Below are 19,997 nucleotides of genomic sequence, written 5' to 3' on the forward strand. Positions count from 1 at the left end.
AACTTATGATGACCCTGTCTGTTCCCCATCTTGTCTTTTATGTTTTTAACAAAAAACAATAAATAAAATAAAGTATAAAAAAGACAGACAATATAATCCTGCTGGGGAGTGAGGCAGCATTTATCCCACAAGCAACTATTGTGAACTATTTTGATAATAAAAATACAAAACATTTCACACATTTATGTATAACACTGTATAAACAATCAACACTTTCCCAAAAGGCAACAGGTCACAACAGGCTACTAAACAGAAAAGCATCTCACTATGAAAAAAAAAAGATAAAAATAAAATAAATAGAACAATAGAACAATAAAAAAATAATAAAACTTGTACATTAGGAGGAGTGTTTCAGATAGTTCCACTTTTGCTAAATGCCAACATAAATGCCAGTTGCTTCAGTAATGGTTGCTTTAAAACAGCGGGGACAGGGACTATGGCCCTAGTTTCTTTTCTCTTTCTGTCCTAGTGATTGACACATCTGGGTGATGCTCTTGAATGTGAGTTAGCATGTTGGATGTATTTCTTTTCACATATGCCTCAAATGTGGAGAAATGCCGACACACCATTGTCTTGTACACGACTCTCATCTTGCTGTTGTCGCTGGATTGGAACCTAAAGACAGGTCTTTTAGCTTTGATGTTTCATTTGCACTCGTCATGGTATGACTGACCTGCACTTTAATCAGCTTGCTATGCTATCCTCAGCACGTTAATAACATCATACGGCTAAAAGTCCATGGGCAGAAGTCGCACGTGTGATCTTTCGTTCCACATGATGTGCATCAATCTATATAACACTTACTCTGCATGTGGCTGCGTGCACCGAACCGTGACCCCGTATTGTGACAGTTTCAATAGAATGCATGAACCCTCACAGCCGTACTCAGAGTGTTTGTGCATGTTTCAATAAACAAAAGCCAATAAGGTTGTTCTGTTTCTACCTTTGTTCAAGATTGCTTTTCACGCCAATATATATAAAATATATAATTTGTGAGGATAAATTCTAAACAATCCATAACGATTCTACTTAACACTTAGGAAAGAAAACTGGTTCAAGCTATTGGGCCTGTAGATCAATGTGACTGATTTCACCAGTTTTATCATTTATGGGAGAACTAACAACAACAGAATCTTAAACTAAAAAGCCAGAAAAACAAGTCAAGAAGAGGAACATGTTAGCATATTTTACGTCCTAAGCACCAACGTGAGTTGTGTTTGCCTTAATATCTAGGTTTCTTATTGCTTCAGGCGTTTCAGCAGACCCTTTTATGCCTTCAGTGATTCGGGGCAGGATCAAGAAAAACTTTTAAAAAAAAACATGTTTTTAGACTATTGATGATTCTGCCATAAACTAACTGCATTTTCACTTCATTATTATTAGATGGTGAAGGTTTTTCGGTTGATCTGACCCAAATCAAAAGTTTCATTAGAATTTTGCCTTAACAACCAAATCAGATCACAGTGCTCTTAATTTCTTGTTATGATGCAGAGAGCATATTTTAATCATTTCTTGTTTGTTTGTTAGTCCTTTCTCACAGAAGCGTGGAGTTCAGGCACATGTAAATTATGGCCAAGTTATTTTTACACGCTTGGTTTTTACCTTTACAAAATAGCTTCTGAAGAGTCAATCCATTATTTCTCACACATTTGACTACATTTGCAGAGTTTTCTGTTGGAAGCTGTGATTGCAGCTGACTGTTGCTGTGCTGCAGTATTTTAAAGTGTTGTACAAACTGACAGCTACCAAGTCCTGTCAGTCAGGTGATAAACAGTAGTCTTTTTATTTAAAAAAAAAAAAAAATTGTATACTCCTTTTGATAAAATCTGTCGGTTTGCAAAAACTAATTGCACGGAATACTGAAAGGTGAAACTGATACTGTGTCCATCGTCTGCACGTGAGGTTATATCTTTGTTTAGGCCATAAAGATGTATGAAAGGGTAGGCAATCAGTAACTGCAAAATATAAATCTTAACTTCTGAACTTCAAGAAAACAACCTAAGTAGGAAAGAAAAAAATAAGAAAGGAAATTACTCTTAAAAAAAGGAAAGAAACTAAGCAAGAGATAAAAGACTGCTTAACAGACAGCAAAGAAAAGAGATAACTCATACTCATACTTCTAATCTGAGTAGTAACACTGCTGTTATTTAATTTTCAAATAATGAATAGGTCATAGATAAATTGTTATGGTGAGAAGTCAGGGTTTGAGGGGTGACTGGCCAATAAAAAGTCACTGTGTTAGTGTGGCGATTGGTGTATTACTCTCTGTTTAATCTGAACACGCAGCACACTTCAACCACCCTTTGGGAAGAACAGAACAAACAAGGATGAGTCTTTTTTTCTGCGTCACAGCAGAGCAGAAAAATGCCTAAAAACACACATAAACCTTTGGACAGAAAAAACATTGGCCTCGGACAGAATTGGTGAACTGTGATCCTGTTATACTTTCACCCTCTATAATGTATTGACATAATGTTAAGTGGCAAAATGTGTACATTTTTTAAAAAGGCATGAAAGGGATCATTATAAATTATTTTAAAAATGAAACTGAGCCACAAAATTGCAGTAAACTTGATATCTCTTCAACAAGCCAGTTTTGTTTGACTCTGTTTATTCTTCTAGGCATGACCACTTCTACTACAGATATGACAGGAAAAAAAAACAATTCTTATTCTCTATAATGTATTGAAAATTCTACTCAACTACTACTCAACTTCATGACAACTGCCCAGTAAACTGTTAGTGTGGCTGCAGTGGGGCCATAACCATGTAGAGGATGAAAATCAACCTTTCCACTCTTGCTAAAAACCCAGAGCACTAGATGACATTGAGCTAATTTCTCCTGTTGTTTCTTTTCTTTTTCCCCTCTTTATTTACTCATTAGTGCATACACATGGACAACATGGGCATACTGAGGAATAAAATGGCAAAAATCAAATGTTATTAACAAAACATACAAAGGCAGGGGACAGCATGTAAGGAATAAATACTGAAATAAAAGTCAAATAAGTTGGAGGAAAAAACACTACAGTGAGAAAAAAAATAAGAAGAGGACAAAGAGAAAGTGAAGAGAAAAGAAAAGAAAAAAAGAAATGAAAAGAAAAGAAAATAAAGAAGAAAACAAGAAACAAAGATATATAAACAGAGGTCATGATCTGTTTGGGTTTGGATGCATTTCGAACAAGCTTTGAAGGATGGGTTTGGTGTTGAGTAGGGCCCACTTTTAAATACGCACATACACAAGTATAGGTATACATAAAATGGTTTAACTACAACAAGACGTTCTGTCATACAATAGAACATGAATTGAATAATAACTGACTACCATTAGCATGTCATTGTTTCCCTATTTTCTCCCCAATATGGAACTTAACCACCATGGTCGGTGTCACTGCTAAGTCCACTGTTGACATGGGGAGGAAGTAGATGGAAATGATACCTTTGTGACACATGTGTGTTGCTTGCAGTTTCTTTTCACCAGAGGATGTGATGACTAGTTATTCAATGGAAGTAGTGATCTGACACAAGCTAAACTAGATACATCTTCCAAAATCTGAAGTAATTTCAAATTTCAGTTCTCCTAACCCTGCATGCCTCATTTTATGATCACAGAGCAGGTCAGAAGATCAAATTATATCATACAATTTTCTACATCTCTTCCAGAGATATTGTGAAAATATTTTGCAGGCATAGAACACGCAGTTGCCGCTGTCTTTATACCAGCCCGTCTAGCCCTAGAACATTGCACAGACCAAAACAGTTTTCAGATCATCTCAGATGTCATGCAGTATGACATAGCTCATTAAGATTCAGACTTTAGCAGTGTTTAACATATCTAACATTTCTGGATATAAGCTAAAAACTGCCTATTAAAGTCTCTTAAGCATATGTCTTTGTGGGAAGATGGTAGTACTTTTTTTGGTACTTTTTGTCTCATTACACACTGGATTTATTTGACTTGAGGATTTATGGCCACATTTTAAGTATTTACTAATTAAAATTGGTTTCCAATTACAACATTATCGCTTCATAACTAGCTAGCTAATGCCTTTTGGGTCTCTGCATTAACTGCAACACTGTCTAAACTGACATCAATAACCAGGAAATAAAAGTAAGTCATCTACAAATTTTGGATTTGCTTAATTATGCACAGGACTGTTTTGAGATTCTTCATAACTGTTACTTTGTTGTCAAACTGTCATTGCTCTGATGCCCAACTGTCGAGAGGAACTAAAATATTTAGGCATGTATTGGAAACCAGAATCATGTGCCGAAAACTTATATTAGCACATCTAAATATAGCAGACTTCCCTCCACAAACAAAGACTTCACACCATCTTCTTGACACATGCGCAATCGTATACGCACACAAGAACACACCCCCGTCACCTCTCTGCTGGTGCTCATGTGACTGCATAGACCCCCATCTGCTGCTGGCCCTTTGAGGGCAAACAGCAAAGCTTGTGAAGGAGGGAGATGAGGGGGGCAGATGGGCACACAATACATTTCCTTTCGCCAACACAAAAGCCCCAGAGACAGGGGCAGGACAGTGGGAGGTGGGGTGGTGGGGGGAGCTGAAGGAAAAACCATCCTCCACCTGCCACTTGTGAGCCATGGAAAAGTCCATGGTTCATATGGTGACACCACAAAAAAATATCACACTGAGGGTGAATGGGCAGTGAAATCTCTGAGTAGAGAGATTATTGAGGGGTGACAGGTTAAGTTTAGCTTAATCAGAAAAGCCTCTTAACCTGACAAGAAGGGTTAAACAACAATATACAAGCAGAGGTGTGTGTGTGCGTGTGTGTGTGTGTGTGAGAGAGAGAGAGAGAGAGAGAGAGAGAGAGAGAGAGAGACTTGATTATTGTGCGCTTAGTGAAGCAGCAAACATGTTTGTGTGGCGATAGGACATGATCTGATTAAAGACATCTGCTATGCCTCACAAGACCAAAACATATCTATGTTTATATGTTTGTGTGTGTTTCATTGGTCACAGATATTAATCGTGAGCGTGTTAATGTAATGCATACAAACAACTAGACTGTTTTATGTGGATACAAAAGGGAACTATGATGTTACTCAGTTCAACAACCTAAAGGTGCGCTCAGACTAAATTTTCAGTCATTTTTTTATTGTGTGCACATTAAAAGTAAACCTAAGAAATTTTCCTTAAAGAGTAAAACTTTGTGAGTATAGATTTTGCGTGGTAAAGGTACTGTGTCTGTATATAACAGGGTTCCTACAGCTTAAAGAAAGTGGGATTAACGGCATTTAAAGTCTTTTTGAAAGCTACTTAGAATTAAATCTAAGACCAATTTTACAGTAGCCAAAACTAAAAAAACATGACCCAACATCAGTTACTTATGGTAAGGGAGACTGGTGACAAAACATTTCTTGTAATAAAACATGACTTTTTAGTGACATTAATATGAGAGGCATTCTTTATTATTTTGACATTTTTCAATGCAACATCAGAAAAACAATTCTGAGAAATCTTATTTCCCACATCTTATCAATTTTAAGAAAGATGTTTTTAAGACACTTTAATACCAATGAAGGCCTTATTTTTAGATTATGTATTCAGTGCCTTTAAAGAGTTTTTAAGGAGCCATGGGAACCCTGACATAAAGACAAGAAAAGCAGAGAAACACAGGCCTGAATTTACCTTTAGGGCAGCTTTGTGTTGTATTTAGATTTTATGATGCCACTTCATGAATACTCAGAGAAAAAGGGAGAAAGAGAGAGATGGCAGGCAAATAAAACAATTGATTTCCTCATAACTTCTGAGATCAGTCAGTCTAAGCTGACACATAAACAAACACTCCACACACAGGTGGTGCAATCATTCGTCATAAGCCACAGGTAGTATCTGCACAGTGAGTAAAGCAGGTTCTTGAAACTAAATTAAGACAGAGTGCAAAACACTGCCACTGTCAATCATCCCACTAATGCGCGCTGACAACTTGTTTTAAGTTCATTTTGAATGCGCCTTTTAAAGGAAAAATCTTCACATTATAAAAGGCTGCTCCGTGTTTATGACATCACCAAGCTTTACTGGTTGTATGAGTCATGGTGACGCTTACAGGTGAGTATCTTCAGCCAGCAGGTGTTCAGTACACAACACACATCACACTCACACATTCATATAAAAAAGCTGTCAGACGGGGGGTGGGGGGGGGGAACTACATCTGTATTACGCACAGAAACAGCTGTCTCATTTCCTAATACAGGCTGGAAGATCTGCATGGAGGCAACGAGGAAAAGGACTGGTGTCTTTTAAGAGAGCAACAGGGTTGTGAGAGACAGAGACAAATGGAGATAAAGAACACATCAGAGTTACAAAAGAAATGAAGGAAAGACAGAAGGAATTTGGCATATTTTTTGACAGCCTTTACTTTTGCTTTTATCTGTTTCTTTGAGCTGGCCTCAGTTACTCATCCCCTCTGAAACCTTATGATTCACGCTGTAAATCCCCTGCTGCGCCTGATGCAAGAGATGATACTTGTGGCTCCTCTGAATGAATACAAACAGACTGGTGTTATCAGCTGATTTCAAATGACAGGGGTTTTCACACTGTTGGCCAGAGATTTGGCCCTTTGATAGGTTTTGTGTGTGTTTGTGTGTGTGTACACATGTACACACCATGGATGACACATTATATGATAACTGAGCCATCTTATGGGTATATAATGGTTTGGGCTTTTTCTTAGCCCAAACCTTTTCTTTGGCGTGGCTTCGGTGATGTCAGTTGGTCACTCCACCGCTTTGATCAAGCCATGAAATTTGATACACAGATAAAAAAAATATACCTGTTTAACATCTGCCTGTTAGCATAGTGGTGTTAGCATTTAACTAATTAATGCATTATCTGGCAGAGGACTCTGTCATAACTTCAACAAGTTCAACATCTCTTACATGCAAAATCCACACAGCCTACTATAAAGTGTGAAAGCACTTAGGGCTGTACCCGACTCAGACTTATGCCAGTCGAAATGGATTTTGCAATTCAAATACTCAATGATTCATTTTGCTTTTCATACAAAGTTTTCGTTTTATGAGGCTCCGTGGCACATCAGTGTGACAGCGGCATTCACGTAATATAGTAAACAAGCTAACAGTGCTAACAACGGGTCATAAAAGTGCAACAACATTTAGATATCAAACAAAAGCCAAGGACTGCATCATATTAACTTGCTGTAAGCTGCAAATTTACCACTACTGAGCAAAAGGTCTCTCCACTCTCTTCCTCTGTGACACTGTCTACACCCTGCCTGCATGTCCGCAGCTCCAAAGAATAGCGTAAAAGTCAAAGCACTCACTCCACAGCAAAATCTGGGGACCAAAGAATCACAATCACATCACAAGCACATCACAATAACTGTCAAAATTAAAAAAAAAACAACTGCTTATCTTGAAGCAATCTCAGTCAACTGCGGGTCTTCGACTGATGATTCAAAACTCATAATTTCAAGAGGCAGTCCATTTTTATACTACTTTATACTACTTTTTGTACTGATTAAAAAGGAGACACAGTTTATTAGTGAGCTTCAGAGGTGTCTATAAGCAGAGTTTATTACCTTTCCATATGCTACCAGTTTCTACCTGTGTCAGTTCTGTATGCTACGCTAACCAGCTACTGGCACAATTACACATTTTTAGTGAGTGATATCAATCTTCTCATTTAACTCTGCAAGAATATTTCCCTACTCCTGAAATGTAAAAATGTGTGCTACTGTCTTTACCACCATGTAAGACTTTCAAGACAACACTGTTAAAACATGCAACTTAGGTGATCAACAGAAAATTCATCAAAAATTATTCTAATTAGTGAAACAAAAAAAAGTAAAAACACCATTAGCTTCTGTTAAAAGAAAACTTGTTTTTTTTTCCAAAGCACCAAAACCAATTTTGGCTTCAAATTAGTGTATTGAAGTTTTCTGGCTAATATGTATATAAGAGCAACAGAGTACACGTGTAGGATGTTGAATGAATGAACTTTGGAAGAGTGAAATACACTTACTTCCCCTTACCATAAACACCATTCAGCACTATTTAACCGCTTTGCTTCCTTATTAGGAAGCAATCATAAGACCCAAGCAGAAAAAAAATATATACACAAAGCATAATTGGTGGAAAATGAGTGAGGCATCAACAAAATTATGAAAAGAAAGTTATGTAATTTGAGAGCCCATTAAGAAAGTAGCCACAATCATTCATAAATATATAGTGTTTCAGTATGACAGAGTGCTGCATCAGCATGGAAATTACTCTGTATCAGACACAGTTGGTTACTGAGTTCTGGGTCCATCTGTTACAACTACAACACCACATCCTTCCAAATACACTTCCCCTTACAGAAAGGGAGGCAACCGAGAAAGACGCGGCCAATGTGTGGGGGTTGGTGGATGCTGCACCCAATCACAGACCATATAAATTGCAATCCAGTAAATCATATTATGTCTAAGGAGATTACTACACCAAGATAAATGTTTACCAAAGAAGCTTTGACTTTAGCTTATCTGTTTGTTTGTGACAAATGTCAAATAAATATTTTCACAATGATCTGATAGGAGAAATAAGACCTTATGGCATTAAGTGACGCTGTGATATTTTGCCTTAACAATGTCAAACCATACAGACTTTAACACCACAAACTGTAATACAGTTCTATTCACTTGTCACTAAGTTATAGGCAGTCCAGTATGCAGTCTTTGCCATTAGCGCTCCACTGAAAAAGGGGAACAACGTGTGTTTTTTCTAGGGCTGCACCTAAGGATTATTTTTTTAATTGATATGACAATTATTTTTTTATTACTCGATTAATATGACAACGAATTTACCGAAAATAACATTTCAAAACTTACACTGCAGGGCATTATTCCCCAACAAAAATTAGCGCAGTCTTAACTGGTTATCTGTGTTTTACATTCTGATATAAAGTCTCTCCAAAACAAAATTGATGCAAGAGCTTGTTCTACTCAAGTAAAAGGAATGTAGTGCATCTACATTTAGCAATCAAACAGCAGAATAAATAAAACAATCTAAAATTCAAGTCACTTTTAGGAGGTACAAAACAGTTACTCTTTGTTACAGTGACAAATCTCAAATCTAGCAGTCCAACAAAACATCTTACAGTAAAATTAGTGCAATTAGAATAACAGTATACCTTTTCTCTAACAGAAATAATTATAACTAGTACATTCATCCTGGATCAAAATAGTCCAGCCTTAACTGGGCCTTAAGGCATACCGCTGCCTGCTGATATGAGTGCTGTATTTTCATATTTATAAGCACATAGTCCACTCATTTATGAAGTTGTGCAAGCTCCTGCACAGCTGACGACCCCAGCCTGTAAATGTTTCAAAATAAAATGCATTGTATCAGCAGCTGATGGCATTCTGTCCACAGAGACACAGTCGAGGTAAAACGTAAATCTTATATTTCCTTATCTCTGTGACAGAGAAAGACTTTAAACTGCAGTATAAAGTGGTATTGAGTCAACAAACATGAGCGTTGGGCGTAAAAAAACGGCGAGCCACCGTTTCTCTAGCTGTTCTTTAGCTGACAGGCAGCTCAGACGCGACTGACGAGCGCTGCTCAGGCAGGCAGTGTGCACGCTCTGACTTGATATACAAGCGTCGAAACAAAAACAACACGCTCTGCGCTGCTCACGCTCTCACGAGGCACGCTGTGTGAAACGGTGAAACGCGTCGACGCACGTTTTGTGAATCGACGCGTCGCCCAAGCCCTAGTTTTTTAAACTCAATAAACAGGCTTGTTTGTCTAAACCCCTAAGTTTATATGGCCGTAACTAGTTGCCAAAATATAAATAGTTCACTCTCTCTGAAGATAAGGTGCATAATCTTCTACAAAAACACGCACACACACAAGCAGAGTTGTGTTACACCTTGCCAATCAATTTGGCTCTCCTAATCCAGACATTCACAAATGACAATCAGAGTCTTAAAGTGCTATTACTCAAGCATTGTTTTCTTACTTCACACTACATTTAAGTTGCAGTTCCAGTTGACCAATGTGCCAGTAAGTAAAATCAAATTGTATAGTTATTAATTTAAACAAAAACTTAGCATTTAAATATGAACTTAAATGCTGCACAGCAAAGGATAGGATGTCCGTGGCAAGGAACATGCTAAGCCATTCTAACATTAAAAAAAAAGAAACCAATATTGAAATGATAAAAGGTGGAACTGCAGCTTACAATTACATTCCTGATCAATCTGCTTTGTCTGTAAAATACCAATGGATGTTAAGCCTATAATTTCCTGCAGCAGCCAATAGTCCTAAACCCAGTGATATTCAGTATAATATCAAAGATGACAAAAAGCATCAAATCCTCATACTGCAACCCATTTCCACAAAGCCAATTTAACTGAACAGAGATCTGACTGCAGTTATACACTGCAATGTCAAGATTTAGTTTTGTTGAGCTGGGAAAAAAAAACTTTCATGTGCTCTGCTCCCTTCACCTGAAGCAGCCTCCAAAAGGATTTGAAACTAAGATCAGTGGTTTTGGCATTTTTGCCTTTATTAGATAGGACAGATCAACAGTGCTTTAACCACTAAGCCAACGGATGCCCCTTTTCTGTCCAATTTTAAAGCACTCATAAGTAAAAGGGTGAATAAATCAGTTGGTACTTGTCATTATGCGTATTTTAATATTTCAACATTATTACTCTATATCTTTTATGTTTTATTGTGGTTGCTGTCTGTAACTTTTCTTTTGCTGCTGTCTTGCCAGGTCTCCCTTGAAAAAGAGATAGTTGATCTCTATGGGACTTACCTGGTTAAGTATGTGTTAAATAAAATAAAAATACATGCTTTGGAAAAATAAGTGTAGAGGTACATCTTTCCCTTTTTATGTTTTGCAAGACAGAATAATTTTGTATTTAGGCTTCAGAGGAGAATAATTGTGCAAAAGGCTGCATTCACACCAAATCAGGCATGCAGCGATTAGCTGCAGGATTGTGTGACAATGTGAGAATGTAACTTTTCTCTATTGTGTTCCCCTTGTTGCTAGCATTTAGCAAGCAATGTTGCTACTATGCTGGGTCCTACAAGTGGTTGTCTGTATGCATTGACAGATTTAAAAACACATTTACTTTCAATAACAAACCAGGATGCAAGGCCTATCAAAACGGTGGGTTTTAAACTTGTGCAAAAGGCGAAATTGAGTGACTACATATGAAACATAACATTACACCCGTTGTATTTTGGTAATTCATGCTGCTTGAGTTGTTAAGCCATGCTAATTGTAGCACAAGTAGAAAGACTAATTAAGCTGGTGAAACAACTAATCTGATTGCCAGTTATGTGATAGGCCATCGCAGTGACACTGAGTTGCGTTTCTCAAAATGTGGATCCGTTCCACTTTTCAACACAAGCCACTGCATGTTTTTTTTCAGCATCCTCTGCAGCCCTCACCACCACAGCCAGGAGGCATTACCGAAATTCAAATGAATGGGAGAACTGGTGTTTTTCCTTTAACAGCCGATTTTGTGTGAATGCATTCTTAGTCTTCAAAAGAAAAATGTTGCTCCTTGTATCCTTAACAGTAGAAACATAAGCACACTGTTTGTAATATATAAACTACCGCTATTACTGCCAATATTGTCAAGCCAATTTTTATCCCTTGACAATGTAAAAACATCGACCCCCCCTACAAACAGCTTTTACATCTGATGACACAACATATGAAAATGAGTTGAGGGTATTAGATAATAAAATAGTGAGTAATAATATTTTCTCGCCATGAATATTTCTTGTGAGGGTGTAATTGCGAGAATAGCGGAGATGACCAAATGTAGTCTAAAAGACGACATTGCTGTGGCAAGAACTAATTTTCCACCACAGGAAAAATGAATAATGATAAATAAGAGTTATGTTGAAATAAGGGGGATTTTGCTCTTGCTCAAGCAGTTAATTACAACAACAAAAGACATCTTAGAGATGCCACTTTCATAAGGGTACAGTTAGATGGGAGGGGTAGAGACATAACTCAAAAAAGGGCCACCAGAGAACCTCTTCCTTCCTCTCTCCCTCCCTCCTTTTCCTTCCTTTCTCTCACCATCTCATGATTGAAGCTCGGCCTAGCTCTTCCTCTGTGTTAACCTTTAATCATGCTTTAAACATGCTGACATTAAAACACGTCTGTCCTTTTCTGTTCTACAGTATTAAGAGGCGATTTCACAAATCCAAACCCATAAGAAAGAAATAGCTTCCATTTGAACTGCCCAATGTTTCCAGTTCCTCTTTTCTTAGCCAACTCTTGACAGGTGTGTTAACTTCACCACACTGACTTCTACATCTTTCCAAATTTCAGGAAGAGCAACTTTAACGACTCACAAAATGTGGCCAAAACATGTAGTCAGTCTTTCTATGATTACATCACCTTAACGGCGCACATTTTACTGAGCTTCCTTTCCACATGAAGCAGAACCAAGCTTAAAGATGACAATTTGTCTTTCGAAACTTCTTGTTGGCCATCACTTTAACATGTGCTTGTAAAACATTACTGTAACCTCTTAGTCTGTTGAATGGTTTAACATGTACAGAAAATTGGTTATTGTTAGCTTATTGCAATAACCAGAAAACTTCCACATGTAAACAAGAAACATTTCCATACAAGATTACAATACATGTGGCTATTTAAATACAAATTAATGAAATTTAAAGCTGACCAAAAGTGAAACATGCAATACATGTCAAAATAAGAGTTTATAAAGCTTAACACTAGACTTTTTAGTCCATTCAGAGACATGTGGAGTAAAGGCACTGCTTTCTCACTCCAGTGTCTACAGGACATGAAATTGTGACCTGAATCCCATCAGTCATTATATTAAGACATAGTTCTTATGTCAGGTCTATTTTTAAGAGATGTGCTTGCAGTGGACACAGCCAGGCTTTCTCACACAAAAACAATCTGGGAATAGTCATACAATACATGTTTGGTCCAAATGGAGTACAATATGTAGGCCCTCCTGCGTAAAAGAAATGACATGTAATGGTCATTTAGTCATTCCTAATATGAACTATTTGCAGTTCACTACAAAAGGCACAACAATTTAGCATCTCATGAAAATAAACCATCTGTTTGAATTGTTCATCATTATCAAGATCAGGTTTGTCTTTCTTTAGTATTGGCTGAACAAACTGTCTGGAAAAGTCAGACCTTCTTTCCAAACTGGTGCTCACAGTTCAGTCATAATATAAAACTAAATTCCACACAAGCACAGGTCATCATGTTGCTGCAAACCTGGCTCAAATCAATGTGGATTTTTTCAGTTGTTGTTTTTTTTTGTTTTATCTGAGAGATCATTTTATGTAATACATAACAAAGTCACCTGCTCTGATCCCAAAATGAACAAAATTAAAAGGCCCAAATGTACTCTCAAACTTCCTCAGACCATCAACTGTTTTGCACCAAAAAATTAAAGCATTTATTGAGATGAGACCACTGTGCTGGCACAGTGGGAGGTCCTGACACAGAGGGTTGCGGAAAAATGCAATGCTGTCTGGCAAAACATTTGACCACACACTGCTCAACTTTTGTCGCAACACACTGCAACGTTATCTAGTAACACAGTGATGCCTTCAAGTGCAGATTCGAGGTAGAGTGCCTTGTAATGCCAACTGCATAATTCCACTGTTTACAACACAAATATTGGGACAAGAATTATTAGCAAAGACATACATGATGCTCCAAAGTTGTAAAATTTGATAGTGTTTTGGCTTTTGGTAAGCCTGTATGCTGTGGCAACAAGGCCACACAAACACTCCTTTGTATTTTTTGTTTTAAACACAGTGCTATTTTCGGTCAGAATGTGGCCTTAACCTGATTGCTCCCAATAACCTGGTTTCTTGTGTGCATATAAATGTAGTCACTGTAAGACGATACCTGCAGATGCCTCACACCCTTAGAGTGTGTGTGGCAGGACACAGACCAATCAACACAGAAGGGCACAAAGCTCTGTCTCTGACAAAAGCAACAATGTCAAAAGTTATTGATTCTTTGTGACAGTATAGAAAGCATATTACAAGCAAAATATCATCGCCTTGGAAGACTTTATGGTCTCCAGCTGTCTGCCACGGTGTCTCTAGCATAGACAATCACAGTTGCAAATTATTCAGGTGCTCTGTAAGCACAAAAGTTGGTTCAAGAGACAGGTAAAAGTTTTACAAGGTGAAATCACCTTGGGCCAAGCTGGCTGATTCCTGTCTTGGCGTCTGCTGCAGACCTGATAAATACAATGGATGAGATGGGGCTGACTCAGCTGACGTCAGTGAAGGGAACAACAAGGACATTAGTTCGTTAGTTCATTCAGTGAAGGAGTCAATCTGTGTGGTTACACTCTGTCTTACAACAGCATCGCATGACATCAGTAAAGCAAGCATTTTAGCCTACATGCTAAAACCACAGCCATAAGAGTAATTGCAGGGGGTTTGAGGAAGTACATCGGAGCCCTTTAAAATCACAACACTTAGTGTGTATGTATATTTATACATATGCAGTTATCTGACATGTAGACTATTTCCAGCTCTGGCATCAAAGAGGGAGCTCTGATGCCATCTGTCAGGAGCTCAAACACTGACATACCCCACAATCTTATGTGCCGTTGTGTAGTTGTCACTGAAGTGCACACAATTTGAGCAGCATTTCCAGTCACTCTCCTGTAGCTCTGAAACATTATGGCATTTCCCTGCTGCTTCCCTCTCAAGATGTGATTTGTGCTGTTTTAAATGAATTTATGTCCCCGGTGACCACCCAAATTGAGTCACCTTGATTTTTGATTCTTCAGTTGTTGTGCTTTCTCTGTTAGGCAGAGGCGTTAGCAGTGACTGGCAATAATAGGTTGGTGCTGTGTCTACAGAAAAAGCAAAGGCAGGTTCAATAAAAAAATGTTTTTGGAGAACTCTGTCTCCATCCAATTTTTTGCACCATATCTCTATCATCTTTTCCACTTTAGCTAAGGATCCATTTTTAATCAGATTTTGGCTTTTTTCTGCAGTTTCTAATTTGCCCGTTCTCATGTTAAAAACTAAAATGCACAGGGAGCAACTGGAAAAAAAAATTAACAAACACAGAAAACAGCAGTATAGCAGTTTTACATTTTTTGCCCTTGCAATGTCAACTCATAATAGTTAAACACAGCATAAATGTCACCTTCTAATTCTTGTTTATATTTATATATAAGGGCATGAATTAATGTGAGCAGACTCTGCAGTCTGAAGCTAAAAACACAGGGGTACGTCATATGACGTGTGTAAAGTGAACACCTACTACTGAAACGTGATTTCTCACCTGAGGAGCCAGACTCCACAGATAAAGCTCACATGGAATTATTTTGCCATAGTCTTTATAATGACAGGATTGTGTGCCCTATAGCTCAGGATATTTCCTGACCTCAACAACTACTTTCTCCTAATTAATTCTTTGATACACACAAGAGACAGCAACAGCAGAGGTGAGGAAAGGAGTCAAGCTGCCACAGGAGCAGAGAAGATGAGCTGCCGCTGTGGTGTGTGTTTGCCTTTAGTAGAACTACAAGCCACATTGGTATTTACAAAAAATGCAGATCAAATATTAAAACTACCCCTAAATACATTTGAAAATAATACCACTGAAGTCCTCACATCACAGTGCCTTTGTGATCTAAATAAAGGTTTATTAAGCAGCACAGTAAACACATCCCAAAGACAGCGATACTGCATTTAGATAAATTTCTAAACTAGTTGAAAGAGTATCAACAGAAAACTGCACTTTAAAATATAACGATCATTCTTTTTTATTGGTTTCTTTGTGATCAGGTCAGTGTTCAATTTCTTTAGTAAAAGAATGTTGGAAATCATTTCCTTTTGTGTTTTTAATTTAATTTTAATATGTTTTAATTTAGCCATATTCCGAAAGCAACAAAAAGGCAGAACTAAGGATACTTTCTGTTGATTTACTATTGTTATTGCACATTGCATATTTTCCTCATATTGTGCAGCCCTAATTAGTGGCACAAAAAATGATTTATATTAACAAAAGATATTTATATTTTTGTACCAGTGCAGCCTAATTTTGTCATATAAACTGAGCTTTATTTTGACACCACAGCTCTCTTTTTTTCCACCCTGTCTTTCTGCAAAGCATTAAACAAGAGAGCCTGTTTGGCAACTGCCTCTCAATAGCAATACATATAAAAGATGCTTTGTGTTGGAAAATTATGCCATCTAAACACTGTAATGCAACCTAAATTTTAATCCAATTTTGGGATTTAACAGTTTAAATATTATAGAGTAATGTGATAATTTCAAAGCATTAATTATGTCACACTTAAAAAATACATTCACAATGTACACTAACCAAGCAGCAATAGACACCACCAGAACTAATTTGTAACCATGCTTATAGTGATAGCTCATTTTAAATACATTCAGGAAATAGCTGTATGATAGGGAAATTTGCATGCCTGACAAAGACCCTAAGGTCAAAATGTTGTGTCATTAAATTTTCTCTTTTTTCTTTGTATACTGCACCGGACCTGTACGAAACTATAGTTGGAGTGCAACAACAAAAGCTTTCCTCAGGTGCAATATCCATGTCTATCTGAAACTATAACATTATGTTATACTTTATGCAAAAAGCTTTACCAGCTGCATCTTTCAACAGGCATTAATACTGTCCGACAAAATTCAAACAGCCAAAAGTTTGTGAAAAGACACTTGACAAGGTACAATAATTTGTTATATAGTGTAATTTATACATGGCTTACCATCATACACACATCACAACATAAGGCAAACTGGTTTGCGCATGAGTGTGTGTGTGTGTGTGTGTGTGTGTGTGTGTGTGTGTGTTCATGTTTAATAAACACACACTGAAGAGCAGAAAGCTGTGACCTGGTTATTTTGACTGAATTTCATCTTGAACCACCACACAGGATGTTCCCAGACTGTGATTCAATTGGGGAAGATTTTGTGCAATACTGGTTTTCAAAGTTTCCACTACAATGCTTTCTGTAATAATGAAGAAATAACTGTTTTGGCCTACAGTAATAAATGGCTGGGTCATGTTTTGGTCACCATTGTGTGGAAAGCTGTTGGAGCGTTTGTCCTTTATCAATCATTGACCAATATAGAAAGTGATCCCCGGATGTAGTCCCTGACACTGCAGTCACTTTACAGTCTTCCCTAAGCCTTTTCTAATTTACAGGACACAGGAGAGTACCACAATGTAAATCTAGAGCACAGAGGGTTAAAACCAGCTACCATTATTTGCTGATCAGGGTGTTATCTCATCACACTACATGGTGAATGATATGCAAAACAGTTGCAACTGAGCAGGTTGCGAAACAGTGTCAACGTCACGCCTGTCAAGTACCGTGTCTGTACTCCATTGTTGATCTATTCAGTCATCTATTCACTTAGTCAGTCTACAAAACATCAGAGATGGCTATTACATTTTCCACAAACTGTCGATGTCTTCTAAGTTGCTTGTTTTGCATGACCACAACCCAAAAGGTAAACATATTTCATTCACTATCATAACAGACTAGGGAAACTAGCAAATAATCATATTAAAAATGCTTGGAACTAGGGCGCCAACTAATGAGTATTGGGATTGTCCATGAATTTAAGTATTGTCTTGATTAATCAATTAGTTATTAGTTCTACAATGTAAGAAAATGGTGAGAAGCCCAAGATGATTTCCTCAATTGTCTTTTGTCCACAACAAAAAAATATTCCGCTTACTATCATGAAGGAGTGAAGAAAACAGAAAATATTTACATTTCAAAAGATGGAATCAGAGAATTTTTACTTTATCCTTTTTTAAAAACTTACTCACATCGATTAATCAATTATCAAGTAAGTTGGCCATTAATTTAGTAGTTGACAGTGGGTTCCAACGCACTTTAATGGACAACATTTCATAACTTTTCCATGACTTTTATTGCCCTAAGTATCATGCGTTTTTTAAACATAAATTTCAAATCTGTTTCAAACATAATTTCAGCTAGATGAAGATTACTTGGACATTTTTTGTTTTGTTTTTACAGATGATTGCTGTGACGATGTCATCACACACAACAAATTCAATAATTTTACAAAACTTTTGATGATTTTTACTAATTCTAAGACTTTTCCTGGTTTTTCATGACCATGGGAACCCCGTTGATTCATTGTTGCAGCATTTACTTCTTGGAATTTTTTACCAAAAATAACTTCAATTGACTAATCAGATTGCAATTATCACTAATTAGTTTTCAGTTAAGCAACTTAACGATCAATCGCTTAATATTTCAGGTCTTTTAAATTTATTAGTATTTGTGCGAACATGAAAAGGTTTTCAGCCTGAGCTGGAATAGACTGAACTAAACCTACAGTTGCACAAAAACTTCCAGTACATTTTTTTTAATTTAAAAACAAGGAGAGCTAGGTTTCTTCCAGGGTACCCAGATTCCCTGGCTGTACCTCAGTTAACTTAACATACTTGCAATCTGGCCAGTTTATTTTCCAAACATTACGTACCTTGAGCGCATACTTGTCTCCAGTCTTCTTCTGGAAGATTTCAAGCACCTTGCCATTGATGCCCAGTCCCAGCACCTGGCTGGTTACCTTGTAGTCATCCGTTATGGCATTTTTCTTGATCAGTAAGGAGGGTCTGGCGTGGAAGGGGAGGAACTGGCCCGTAGTGTTCTGCTGCCCGCCCGGGTTCTGCTGCCCCGCCGAGTTGGGAAACAGTGGCTGGTTCTGTGCGTTGGACAGCATGCTCTTGGCTTGGACTGAGAGACGAACAACAGCTCAACAGCACTTGTGTCTTTTTTTCCTTAAAATGCAGCCCGAGCCTTCTTCCTGTGTTAGCTGTCCCCTGACAAACTGTTGGCGGCGTAGCAGCCAGGCCCGAGAAATAACCGGCAGCAGTTCTGACGTTAACAGGTTAACAAAGTCACTTGGTTAGCCGTTAAAATGCTAAATTATCTAGCCGTTAGCATGCTAGCCCGATCCTAATCTTGACCTGTGATTCTCGGCTAACAACTCAGCTATCGGTTAGCTTATCCATCTCTGGTGGTGTCCGCCGTCCACCGGTTCGTCAAAGAGCACTTCGGGAACTTTTCTAAAACGTCCCATAAATCGGCTACAGGACTGGGTTTCTAAAACGGTAACCTAAAAAGCTGCCGAGTGGGGTTAATAAACGACAATAACACTCAACGAAAGACAGACAAAACTCCGACAGCGGTAGCACGCCAAACACACTTCACTTTCCGACGGACAGACACCCAGCCGGAGCAGGTTTTACTGCTGACGTCATGGCCGGGGGTTTTTCGGCGCTTAAAGGAGAAGTACGACAGAGGAAACGACTGTGTTTATGTAACAGACATGAAACACACACAGCGAGGGGACACAAGACTGAGCTGGTTAAACATGAACTAAAGTTATGGCCTGGCTTTAGTGCATCTTGAAGTAACCAAAAAACATTCTTGTTTTATGGATGTTATGTTCCCTCAATCTTTAAAAGGTATGAGGATGCAAGTGCATAAATATCACTGAAGGATGACATAGTTTCTCTTGTTCCTTTTCTTTGTTTGTTTATTTATTTATTCATTCTCTTCATTAATATTGTTTTATTATATTATTTGGTTGTTTTGTTTATATTGTGATTATTATTATTATTATTATTATTATTATTATTATTATTGTTATTATTCTCATTATTATTATTATTATTATTATTATTATTATTATTATTATTATTATTATTATTATTATTATTATTATAACTATTATTATTATTATATTATTATTATAATACAGACACAAGCAGGTAATTTAATTATTGATGACTCGTGAAGGGGTGGGACTAGATAAGTTTTGACTTCCTCCCACTTCATTTTGAACATGCAAATGACAAACTTATTTGACTCTCTGGTTATTGTTGTTTTCTTTCTGTTGTTTTTATGTTTATTTGTGTTTATGTCTTTAGTTTTACTATGTTT

The 19,997-nt window shown here is 37.4% G+C and overlaps 1 protein-coding gene across 1 annotated transcript in view; it reads right to left on the reverse strand.

Annotated features, from left to right (window-relative positions):
- The window catches only part of mapkapk2a (MAPK activated protein kinase 2a), a 37,228-nt gene extending 17,921 nt beyond the window's left edge, over positions 1-19,307 (reverse strand). The window contains exon 1 of the mRNA XM_042500836.2: positions 18,532-19,307. Within this exon, the coding sequence (XP_042356770.1) occupies positions 18,532-18,771 (240 nt within the window). The 5' untranslated portion in view covers positions 18,772-19,307. The remainder of the gene's footprint in view (positions 1-18,531) is intronic.
- Positions 19,308-19,997: the final 690 nt, after the last annotated feature.

Source organism: Plectropomus leopardus, chromosome 2 (genome assembly GCF_026936395.1).
Source record: "Plectropomus leopardus strain MGB_pleo_1.0 chromosome 2, ASM2693639v1, whole genome shotgun sequence".
NCBI lineage: Eukaryota > Metazoa > Chordata > Actinopteri > Perciformes > Serranidae > Plectropomus > Plectropomus leopardus.